General features: G+C 37.8%; 1 protein-coding gene across 1 annotated transcript; it reads left to right on the top strand.

Annotated features, from left to right (window-relative positions):
• The first annotated feature begins 1239 nt into the window (after positions 1 to 1239).
• On the top strand, positions 1240 to 10116 carry LOC110379736 (uncharacterized). Its single transcript, XM_064038305.1, has 17 exons — positions 1240 to 1717; positions 2327 to 2503; positions 2844 to 3021; positions 3316 to 3495; positions 3737 to 3913; positions 4146 to 4264; positions 5343 to 5484; positions 5768 to 5838; positions 5986 to 6205; positions 6457 to 6648; positions 7183 to 7280; positions 7530 to 7649; positions 7940 to 8098; positions 8775 to 8852; positions 9093 to 9164; positions 9478 to 9654; positions 9964 to 10116. Exons 1-17 carry the CDS (start codon positions 1451 to 1453, stop codon positions 10027 to 10029), a joined length of 2493 nt encoding a protein of 830 aa, XP_063894375.1. The 5' UTR covers positions 1240 to 1450; the 3' UTR covers positions 10030 to 10116.
• The last annotated feature ends 2406 nt before the right edge of the window (positions 10117 to 12522 follow it).

Raw genomic sequence — 12522 nt, 5'->3', positions numbered from 1 at the left:
GAGCAGGTGTAGTCTTCTTTTTTTTTAACAAAAATGTACCTACGTATGTATGTCCTGTTTTACTTTAAACCTGACCCTACAGCCATCATCCAGGATCTTGTACCTATTAACAGCAACTTTTATAAGGCTACCAAATTAGAATACACTAGCCGGTTTCCCACGATGTCAATCGCTTCTCGTAGGAACTACTGCTCGTACCGTAGATAAAGTGTAGCCCATGTTACTCGGGAAAAGTGTAGGTTTCCGCCCCTGAAAAAAATTTACAAATCGGTTCAGCATTTTCGGAGCTTTTAAATACATGTGACCAATAATCTGAGTTATTTTTTCTGTGGGAAATGATCAAAGGACCCGCTGTGGGTGGAGGGAGTGTCAGACTCTTACTGACTAAAACCCACCATGTTCCTTCGTAAGCCCTTAATGTACTAGGACAGGTAACGGTGTCCTGAGTTTTAAGGTATTACTTGTAAACGGACCCTAATGCTACCGTGTTAAGATTCACTTTCCTCAAACACTTATTAAAATGAACTTTATACTCCAAGTTTATAATACTCCTGTTGCGTGTAAAAGCTACTTAATTAAGCACAAACTTTGTCTTGAAGGTTTCGCTTTCATGGCTTTTTCAGGCAAATAAAGCGCTGACATTTATGTACCTAGACTGAAATTATGGTTATTGTTCTAGCAAACTTTTTGCTTAGTACTGATTTTTTCGTTCTGTTTTTTTGGGTTAACATGTTATCAACATGATATAGAATGGTAATGTATTATTTGTTGGAGAAAGGGTTATTGCTATCGTAGAATTTTAGATGCACAAGAAGTCTTTATAGCAGCGACTTCTTTTCTTTCTTGACTTTCTTTGCTGAAACGGTAATCTACACTAAACAGGAAAGATTTTATTGTTTGTTTAAATAATTTACTATTCGCAAGCTACACTAACCCCGCTGAATATGGATATGGCCTATGTTTTATCAGGGTACTCTGTTACTCAGGACGCGGGTGAAACTGCTTGAAACAGCAAGTCAATTATAATGTGGACTCAACACTGACTTAAGTATTTTTCATAAAGGCCTTTCTTATTTATGAATTTAAACTATCTTTTCTAAATCTCTTACAAATAAACGTGATGAAAACTAAAAATCCGTTGTTTCATTTGAAACAAATTCAAACAAACAGCTCGTACGGCTGTCGATGTCTGATTGAGTTAGTTCATTGGTTTAATAGTCCGGGACTCAATTGGTTATCGGCGGGCGTTGTGCAACTACTCGTATCGTACCGGAAGGTCTACATTGGTCGGGATTACAGTCACACATCTCAAACGGCTAACACGTGTTAGTCTCCCAAAAAATCGGACTACAACGAATATGATCGCGAATTGAATTAAAATAACTTATAGAAAATTTTGGAGTGTTTCGGGACTTGCTTTTTGGGGCAAAAAATATGTGTAGCTAAGAAAATGAGGTCTAGTCCAAAAAGAAGAGTGTCAACGGACTTAGAACCGTTTTGCTGTAAAAAACTTTCGGTGATTGCTTGTGTGTTCGCTGTTGTGTCTTTAATAGTACAGACGTATAGTTATGTGGGTAATAGTGAAGTGAATTTTGATGTAGAAGCTAGAAAGTTATTGAAGAATGTTCTAGATGAAAGGATAGAGGAGAAAATTGATGCGTATTTGATGGAGATCAGTGGAAGTACTTCGCATCGACTAAAAAGGGAGGCTATGTTGGTAAGTAGATGTAAGGACCGAAGTAAGAGATAATGCGGAAGTAGCTGTGTTCTATAAATACTGTATAAAACCCTTTATCTATATTTATCTAGATCAAAGTTTTCACATACAGGTTTTAATAAAATCTTGTAGGTACTACATACTTACATAGTTTATGAAAAGTTTTTATGTGATTTTTTTTTAATTTTTGATAACTTCAATATTAACTTGCTCTACGTATACATGTACGCTTTTTTTTCTTAAATAAATTTTAACGTTAAAAACATCTAAATGTACCTAGTACCGGCTACGTACGCCAGTAGTACGCGTAACACCTACGTCTGCGAATCCACTTTAATTTAATCGGTCAATAAGCACTTCAATTTCGTAGAACCCAAACACTGGTCCTTAGATCCGTAGTATTTTATCCTAATGTATTCCCTTCTTCTTCTTCCTGTCCTATTCCTGTAATATTATTATATTTTATTTAAGGTTAGTACTATGTTCTACCATTCCTCTGTTAGTCGTCATACTCATTCCCTTCATATTCATGTCATCTTTAGATAATCAATCCATCTTTTCTTCGGTCTTCCTCCTTCTTCCAATTCATGTTTGCCATTAAATCTTCAGAAACAATCAGTCAACCAAGAAGATAATACCGTGACTCCTCACGTGGAGTTCTTTAACCCTAAAATGAGGCCGGAGCTTGAAGAGAAAGATGCAGCAGAGATGAGGAAGACTGGCGCTAAAGGACCTGCCCCAGGTGGAGACACTTGGGTTTGGTTGACCAGCTACTCGAGAGTTCCTGTAAGTACTTAATTTAAATTTAGCGCCGGTATTTTAAAGGTAAACAGGTCTTTAAACCGAATGCGATAAAATTATTTAATTAGTAGTCATTTGTTGCATAGTCTCTTATTCATTGTATCGGCATCAAATCTCAATATCTCAACGTTAATGTACACAGATTGTAAAAAATACTTTTAGTTAATAAACATTATTTTTATATTAACCATCTGCATTAAATGGGTACGTTGAATAAGGTACATAATATACTGAAGGAAGACTACTTGAATGTTTATGTTAAATACATACATTTTCAATATATAAACAATTCACCCTTGACTATTGTGGTTATCGTCATTTTCAGTACAAAGTAGTACAAGGTTTCTGCAAAGCGACCCAGGATTACTGTCCTCCCGGAGTTCAGGGACCCAAAGGACCGACTGGGTTACCTGGTCCTAAAGGGGAGAGAGGAGATGCTGGGGCCCCTGGAACTCCTGGCCATTCTGGAGGCAGAGGACCTATGGGACCACCTGGTCCTAAAGGTAACTTTGAAATTATAGAGGATAATCATGTTAATTTTATTTAAATAGCGAACTCTACGTGATATTTAAAGTATTACACAGAAATATTTTTTGGATCCAGAAAGTGTTTTTACTTCAAGTCAGATTAGTATTCAAGGCACCATCTAGCCACTTACGAAAATGTGCTCGAATTATTGAATAGGTTTTATAATTAAATTGATTTATGAAGCCTACCCATTCTTCGGATCTCATTCGTTATATCCATATACCTACTTATATTTTTAAATAACCCTTATCTCTTGTGCCTCTCGTTAGGCGAACGCGGTTTCCCCGGCAATCCAGGACTGGATGGTCGAGATGGGGTGCCTGGTGAACCGGGTCTAGACGGTATGTCAGGCCGCAATGGTGCCGACGGGGCCCCAGGCAAGGATGGGCGTGATGGAGTCCCTGGTAGGGATGGCAGCCCGGGCAAGAACGGAAAGGATGGAAAAGACGGTAAGAGTTATTGTGACATAAAACATGGGTGAAAATTTATTTAGTTATTTAAACTCAGTACATAGTTGTTTCCATATTCAGATTTAGTAACTGTTTGTCATAGGTAAAAGGAAGTTCTTACAAATCTTTAATTTACTTTTATGCTGTGCGCTTACTTTAAAACTGCATTTTTTTTAAATTAAATTAATAGTGTACAAAGAACTAGATCTTACAAGAGTCGTAATTTGCGTATTTTCTACAGGTAGGGCTGGAGCCCCTGGTCCACCAGGCATAAGAGGACCAAAGGGTGACAAAGGACCAATTGGTTCTAAAGGCCAGAGAGGTAACGATGGTCGCGACGGTGCTCCCGGCAGACCAGGGCTTTCCATATACAACTATACGTTGGAGAAAGAACTGTTTATACCACCTACTTTTGCTCGTAAGTTTGTACTCAATTCGGAAGTGACAAGCACCAATTTTTGGCGTTCTCTCATAGTAAAAGTCTCTTAAGCAAAATTATACATCACTATATTGAGAGTCATTTTTTTTTCCATTTTAAAAAAGTCACATCGTGCGTGACTCCTCTCTTAATAAGCTCCAGAATGAAATTAAAAACTAAAAAGTATTCCATCATCATCGTATAATACTGTTCTTTCTATCTGTCACCCTAGAGGACCAAACTCGAGTGATAGTCCGGGAGGGTGACACCATGCGCATCAGCTGTAACCCCATGGGTCGCCCGGAGCCCACCGTGGAGTGGAGGCGATATGATGGAACTGCTGTTATTCAGGTGAGGTTTTCAAATGTTCAGCTCTATACTGCAAAGATAGATCAAGTTTTATGAAAAAATGCATTTGCTTACATTTTAGTAGTTTCAACGACTTACATGTCCGTTGTATGGAGTACGTTGAAGCTAGTCAATCCAGTATTTCTGCGTTGTTCTGTGAGATGCAGTACTTTAACAGACGAGAACAATAATACTGTTACTTGTATTTTTTTTATCTAAGTCTTCATTGAGGACTGAATCAGGACATTAAAGCTTTATAAAGCTATACAAAATATATACATAGTGCATAGGTAAAAAAAATCTATTAACTACGAGTATTTCATAGCCGTAATCCTGCTGTATCTTTGTATGCATTTGTGCTGTATTCGAATGGCCCAGTTTCCAGGCGCATAACGGTCCTGGCGTAGTGCCCGCCACGCCCCTGTTCCAGAGAAAATGTTTATGTAGTTTTACAAGAAAAGCTTACAGCATAGCAAAAACAATGTAGGGAACTAGTGGTACTTACTTGTTTTTCTGGAGCAACTTTCTTAACAGCTATAAGTCTTCATAAATAATTATGAAAAGGGTCATCGTCGTGTCAGGATGAAGTCTTGTTTATTCTAGGTTTATTTTAAGCTACCATTGACAAGGCCTAGTAATTAGCACTACAGAAATGTTGTGCTCGTACTTTTTAAATATTTTTTGGGCTACAAGAGTAAAAACGTGATTTTGAAAAGGCTGTAACCGTCCGTCCGCGAAAACTGGGTCAAGAAAACAAAACGAGTAGTTTTAAAGATAAAATTAAATGCGTTCAGAAAAATACGTTCAGTAGATTGGAGTTTTTTAATTTATTACTTTATGTACAAAAACAAATAATAAATATATGAAATTTCAAATAGTACAAATGCGCAGCTTATTTCCTAAGAAATCTCTTCCAGCAGGCCCGTTATGGGATAGTTAGAATAAAAAACAGAAGATACAACCCATATATCATCACTAACATTATAAATACCGAAATACTTATAAAATGTTTATATACTTTAGTAATAATGAAATCATAGAACATTTCTTAATTAACAAACTACAAATCCTATCTTCTCAGGGCTCCTGGCGCGACGCCTCAGTAGCCGGCCACGTGCTGAACATACCCAACGTGTCTCGCTGGCACACCGGCAAGTACGTCTGTCTGGCCAACAACGGCATGCTACCTTCTGCCAACCAGACAACTGACGTCGAAGTCCATTGTAAGTACAACAACACAAACAAAAGAGTAACGATGTCTGTTAGCGTTCGTGGTAAAATGGGTCGATCGAAATCGGTTCGGAAAGTTGTGGACATTTGAAAAATATATGGGGTAGTTGGTGTCTAAAACAACTTGTGTCGAATTGATTTCAAATAAGCAATATCTACCTATAGAGATTTCATTACATTGTCATTAAAACTAGTGTAATCCGGTAGACTACTAAAAGTTCGGTTGTTGTAGGTTGTTTATCCTCAAAAAAAATTCATGTCTCCTAATTGTTTCAGTCAGTCCTTACATACGGGTGCCGAATAACGTCGTGTATGTCACCAACAAGACTGTAAAGATCGAATGTGAGGTAAGGTGACGATTCCACACAAATTAATCTAATTCTACATAGATTGCTGCCTTAAAACTTATGTTCAATGATGTGTGGTATTGCCTCTCACGTAATATACTCTCTTGTTTGTGTAAAAGTATTAATAACCTATCTTTTCTTAATCAGATCCAAGCGTGGCCAGAGCCAGTCCTAGCCTGGGAAATGGACGGCATAACTCTTGAAGGTCTTCGGTACAAGACTGAGATAGCTCCAACTGGTGACCCCTGGAGGTGGATCCTCAGGCTTGAGATCCCAGGAGTGAGGGAGAGCGATCTAAGGACGTACAGCTGTGTAGCCAAAAATGAACTTAATAATCAGACTGTTAAGGGAGATATTACTTTGAGATGTGAGTTGGTATTTTAAGGCTTTTTCTAAACATCTGAAGGAACCTAGAGTTCTTTTCATCCGCGTAATAAAATATATTTGAATTATTACAAGGCTAACATGAAAACATAGGGTAGCTTTAACACTGATTTATGCAACAATTTGTACGATTACAGAATTAATATATTTTCTGCTGAAGAAGTCAGTGTATTCAGAACAACAAACACGCCATTTATAACAACGAGGAACTCCTTTCCTCCTCTTTCTTTTCAGACCCTGGACCGAACCACGAGAACGTGCCAAAGCAGCAGCCAGTAGAATATGGCTCCAGGCCCCCCACCCTGACTTCTTACGAGGAGCTGTGTGAGGTCCAGCGCTGTCCGACATGTCCTCGCTGTGATCGCGCTCAGCTACTCATCACTTCCATGAATGGAACTACTGGACATAAGCCTAGGAGGAATACTAGTGAGTAACTTGTTTTATAACCACTTCACCTACATTTTTTTTGTAATCGTCTTTTCAGTAATGTAATAACAGCGAAAGTAACTCTGTCCCTCCGTCTGTAGTGCTTTGACGCCAAACATCTGAAACATATACATAGTCAAGAGAAATGTCTTATAGCTACATTGTATCGCTGAGCGGGAAATACGCTAATATTACTCATTATACTAAAAAAATAACATATACCCATTGTACGGTAGACCGCACATTAGTGGTAACTGTCATGCCCTTTTTTTTAACGACGCGGCGACGTCAAAAATCATCGAATGACCCCTCCTGCTGTTTGTTAGCAGCGGTGAGGGAGTGTCAGACTCTTACTGACTAAAAACCGTCGTGTTCCGTCGTAGGCCTTTTATGTACCAGGGCCGCGGTATCTTTTTCGAACAACCCGCAGCGTCATGCCCTTAACTCAATAGTAATAAGTACGATTTTCCTATAAAACTGTTACAACTGACCTGAAGTTGACTGTATCTACTATATTAATGTTATCATTTCCAGATTGTCAGCTTTATGCTATTGGTAAGCCAGTTTACCATCGTTACAAAGAAGAAACCTTTGGAGCTTGGCTTAGAGACTCCAATGGCTCCGATGCTCAGGTGAGATAAAAATAACACATTCCTCTTCACACATTATGAGGTGTGATATAATTCCTAAGCTATTTATAATCCCGCGCACTATACCTATGCGTGTCACCAGCCATACTCTTCACTCTTTTTTCCAAGCAGAAAAGCGCTATTACATGTACTTATTATTTTAAAAAAGTAAGTAATAAGTTCGTCTGCGTGACGCCAATTCATTAACCATAACTATTCCTTTATTTTATCATTGTTATTTAATCCTTCTAGAGGGAAAAATTGTGGACCACGCAAGAAACGGACGTGGAGCGACTGAGAGAGTACAGAACTAAAACAAGCTTCAAGCAAGACCACGTGGATGAGTACCATAAACTGCAGAAACCATTCTTTGTGAGTATCAGATTTGGTTCCTAAAGCCGTAAGTCTGAACCAACCAATGTATGTGAGAACCATTTATAATATAATCAATGGTTACATAAAGCGACTATCAACTCCAATCTGAGCTCCACAATCCTAGCACCCGGTGCTTTTTTCTGAATTTATTTAATGTCCATAAACTTAAGCAACCTCAAATAAAAATGGAAAGAAAGACTATATAATAAACTCAGAATTTCATCCTCTAATCCTAGTCGAAGACGTATCTTTGCAATTAATTACTTAGACTGTTAATTCTCTTCCAGGGCAATGGGCACGTAGTATACAGCGGCTCATTCTTCTACCAAGCCAACGAGTCAGGCAACCCTGGCGACATCATCAGGTACGACCTGACGCAGAGCCGCATCAAGTCTGTCAAGCTGCCCCACGCTGATGGTCGACTGTATACTTCACAACATAATCAGGTAAATTCTCTCAAAGACTAACATTGTTTAAAAAATCATTAAAATTGTTCGCTCTAAATAAGTGAGCCCATATTTCGCGAGTCATTTGGCAAAAACAGTCTTCGCACATGCGAATTCTGAGTAGGGGCAAACAAATTATATTGGTAGATATTAAAAATGTTCATAATTTTTTCGTAATCCTCGAATTGTCCCGGAACTGTAATACCTGTATCTGGCAACCTACCTCCAATACAAGAAAACCTTAAACTTTTGATCCTAACGCCAATAGTGATTGCTGGCTGACCAAAAAGCCACAAAAGATATTTTTCCACATCCCCGCGGGACGACAACCGGACGCTGCCGCCGTTGTCTGATATTTTCCGGATCTATCCCGAATTATTCCCATGTGGATGAAACCCAACTAAAGCAAGCATTATTTTGATCACAGTTTGAACACTGCAATGCTTTAGGCCGATAGCTTTTTTGGACTCATAAATCAGTCTGAAGATGAATCAGGTATTTAGCCGATATCAGAACGACCGAAATCTTTGATTGGAATCGAGATTTTCTTTTAAAACCAACGATTGCCAACCATCGGGTCGACTATCGGTCGTTTACTCTTAACGTTTTATGAAGACTGAAAAGCTCATGTAATGGATAATGTATATTCAACTTTCCATATTTTTATTTATTCCAGGTAGACTTCAGTGCGGATGACAATGGTCTTTGGGCGATATACTCAATAGAATCGTCTAACAACACTGCTGTAGCTAAGGTATTGAACATGAATTAATGATTAATGGTCATGAATAATGATTATTGTCATTCCCAATAAGTTATATATCTATCTATTGATTTGCTTCCTAAAGATAGAATTTAGACATTTTCCCCCATACCTACAACTAATCTCAAATTATTATCTCTGGTAAGAATAACGACATAAAGATCAAAAGAATGGATCTTGTATTTTTGATAAGCAAGAAAAGTCTCTCATAAAAATACGTTTTTTTTGCAGCTCAGCTTTGATCCCAACAAGGATGGACTGAATATTGACTACATTTGGAATATTTCTTTGAATCATAAACAAGTGAGTACAAAGTAATTTTTTTTTCGTAACTGCTTTGATGAAGGCTCCTCCTAGTTCGAACCGAAGATTATAGGATACAACTAAACTATGGCTAGGAGTACCGCACTTCGGTCTTTTGCTTGAATGCGCTAACCTCTGGCTAGAGCTACTGCATGGTTTGATTTGATATGACTGAAATTCATTCAGTTTTAAAAAGCACATTTATCCAGGAAGACTATCTATGCTACTTTTTCACATAGTAGGTATTGCCCGGGGCACGTAAAATCACGGGTGGAAGCTTGTGTTAAAAACTCTTTTTTGTTTAATTCAACAGGTAGGTGAAATGTTCATAGTCTGTGGTGTACTCTACGCGTTAGACTCGGCAACAGAGCGAGAGAGCAAAGTGTCGGTCGCCATAGATCTATACCTGAATAAGCAGATAGAAGTGGCATTGCAGTTCACCAACCCTTTCAGAAAGACCACGCAACTTGGATACGATCATATGCATAAGGTTAGTGCAGCTTTTTTAAAATGAATACTTGAAATATTACTTGATTTTTGCAGTACTGAATTTTTCTTTTCGGTAAAACTGGGGAATTGAAAAGATCATAAAACCCAGTCCTTAGATCTTTTAGTTTTCTTTAATATGTAAAGATTTATTTGCATATTTAAAGTAATTAAGTCTGAATAGGAACAATATCTTTACATTCTCACTTTTCAAGCGTTGTTTTATAACTTTATCTAAATATCTATGTAAATAAACACCATTAGACATTTAAATAAAACTACTTTTACTTTATGTTTTTTTTTTAATTTTCAGGAGCTGTATTCTTGGGACCGAGGGAACCAACTGACGTACCCTGTGAGATACAACGAACTACCCTGACATCTAGAGAAACTGTCTTTACCATAAACGACAATGTGAAAATATTTTTTATACTTACATTTTTGCAAATATAATCTCCAATACTTTCTTTGAGTTTCCTTTAACAACATAAATGTAGGTATGTATAAGAAAAAAAATCACGATACTTTAGAACTTGAAATCCCTCTTTCGGTAACATAGTGAACTAATATTTATACTTCAAAAGACTTTGCTTCGGTCCTTAACGTTGACTTCCAATCACCGCTAGATGGCGCTTTATTCACTACACAGTACGAAACTTGTCACCAGAGGGCGCCAGTAGGTACTAATAAAAATTAAATTACTATCGACCCTTCATAATTTAATCAACAAACTTTATTGAAAATTATCGGGAAATTGCCAAAGTTACTAATTTATTGATACGAGTAGCTACCCTCATGGTGTATGTATAAATGGGAAAGGCATTTTCCCATGAGATTTCTATTTGTATGACGAAGCTGTTAGAAGGGTTCTGATGCTAATTGAAGCACGTAGGCCTAATCTTGTCTAATTAGATCGGTAATAAAGAATAAACTAGGTGTCAGTACTATTACTTTTTATCAAGAGTTCTTTGAACGTCAAGATGCGGCGTTTATCGAAGGCTCGTCAATCATCATCATCATTTAATAACTACGTTAGTACCTACTGCACTCATCAAATAATGTACCTAAGAACCTTTCAGATATGAGATATTTATTATAATGTACATACAATGTTATTGCAATAGTTAATTAATATAACATTACAAGGCAAGTTCTTCAATATCCCATCGGTAAAATATTCACATAGTGTAATTGCCGCCGTGCCCGCATTTCGGAAATACCAAGCTGTATTCATATTTCAGCGCCTTTGTAATTATGTATCAGAAAGTAGCGTGTATCGTGTATGGAACTTACTAACACCCCTTCGTGTTTATGGGGACGCTAAGATTTTATGTGTTTGTGTTTATGATAGTTTATTCTTGATATGTTTGCATCTCTACGGTATAAGTATGGTATTAGAGATGATCAAGTCATATTTTTGCATTTAGAAGACTTTTGTATTTCTGGGTATCAAAGGACCAGCTTTTTTATAACACAATTTCAGTTAGGGCGAGTTAAAAATGAACATGCCCATTTTTGTACCACAGGGGCATCCATAAAAACTTTTGGACACTCATCAAAACTGAAAGGAGCAAAAAAGCTCACGCAGTGCGCGGCGCGGCTCGCATAAATCGTCGCGTCACTAAGCGCGGGCAGGCATTCCACGCTCATCTCAACCCCCCATTTTTCGCCACAATAGCTAGCAATACATTCCGTGACTTGGCAGAACCCGATGTCGAGATATTTGGCCCCCATCGCGCGATCAATACGTGCGCACAGCGCCATCTAACAGCCATCGCGCATCCAAATTGCAGTTTAATAGTTCATTAGATCCGGCAAAAATGGCGGGGACACGACATTTTAAATTCGGAACGCGGTATCGATTCGCGGGAGCGCCGTAATGGAATACAGGTTATAAAATTTTAAGTCAAAACTTTTTTTAGCAGACAGCTCGAAAGCCGGTTCGATTCCGGGTCAGAACTTGATGCTGGGAGTTGGAGCATTTTAGTGGAGATACCGCAGTTTCTTTATAATGGTGATTAAAACGGATTCTTGCTTTCCATGCGGCTTTAATTTCGGTAATCAGCTTTCTTAATGATTTAAGCGTTAATAAGTCGGTAATTTCGGACATAAAAATTACATTTCGTACTTTCGCTGTACATAAGTAATGAGCATTCCATAATATTTATGACCTTACTTATGGAACACTTAATTTTACAAAATCATATCTAATATTACTACTTAACCAGATAATCTCTCTGTGGACAAATCAAATGATCACGCAAAACCGACCAAAACCGAAGAAAGTTATAATTTTCTAATTTTCCAAGAATGTACATACAGCCTATGCAGAATAGCTTAGCAGTCTCCATTTATAGTCTGTGGTGGTTTCGCGCCACCCGCCTCCCACCTCGAGCACGTCGCACTTAATGAATGAATCATTCGAATTCATTCGATCATCGGCGTTAATCGTAATACTAATCGATTAGATTAACGTTTATTTACACTTACGTCGAACACGTAATGATTTTAAATGGTTTAATTGTGTTAAATCGTGTCATTTTCGTCGAAGAGTTCGTAAAAGCTGATTGATTGGCATTTTGATTTATTTATGAAAGTGCCATTACCCACAGCTGCGTTTTCCCGCGCGATTTAAAACTCGAAAGTTATGAATGAATTATTGTTCATAGCGATGGTTTTGTGGGGGAATTTATTATAAATTTATATTGGTGCATGCAGTTCAGTATGCAGGCTGCATGCTACGTTCTCATATAAAATGGCTTGATTTATTTATTATTTGAAATCGATAAATAACACAGACAGCTACGCTGAGTTACCTTCAAAACACCATCTGTTACATGTACAAATTTGAAAAACCATTGCGTCCCTGCTG

The sequence above is a fragment of the Helicoverpa armigera genome, chromosome 15, assembly GCF_030705265.1.
Source record: "Helicoverpa armigera isolate CAAS_96S chromosome 15, ASM3070526v1, whole genome shotgun sequence".
Lineage (NCBI taxonomy): Eukaryota > Metazoa > Arthropoda > Insecta > Lepidoptera > Noctuidae > Helicoverpa > Helicoverpa armigera.
Note: the sequence above shows the minus strand (reverse complement) of the source record. Positions and strands in the feature narration are given on the sequence as shown.

Coding starts and splice junctions, on each gene's coding strand:
- LOC110379736 (XM_064038305.1), top strand. CDS start 1,451: ATGAGGTCTAGTCCAAAAAGAAGAGTGTCAACGGACTTAGAACCGTTT. Junction 3,022..3,315: donor GGGACCACCTGGTCCTAAAG/GTAACTTTGAAA, acceptor GCCTCTCGTTAG/GCGAACGCGGTTTCCCCGGC. Junction 7,281..7,529: donor CCAATGGCTCCGATGCTCAG/GTGAGATAAAAA, acceptor TAATCCTTCTAG/AGGGAAAAATTGTGGACCAC.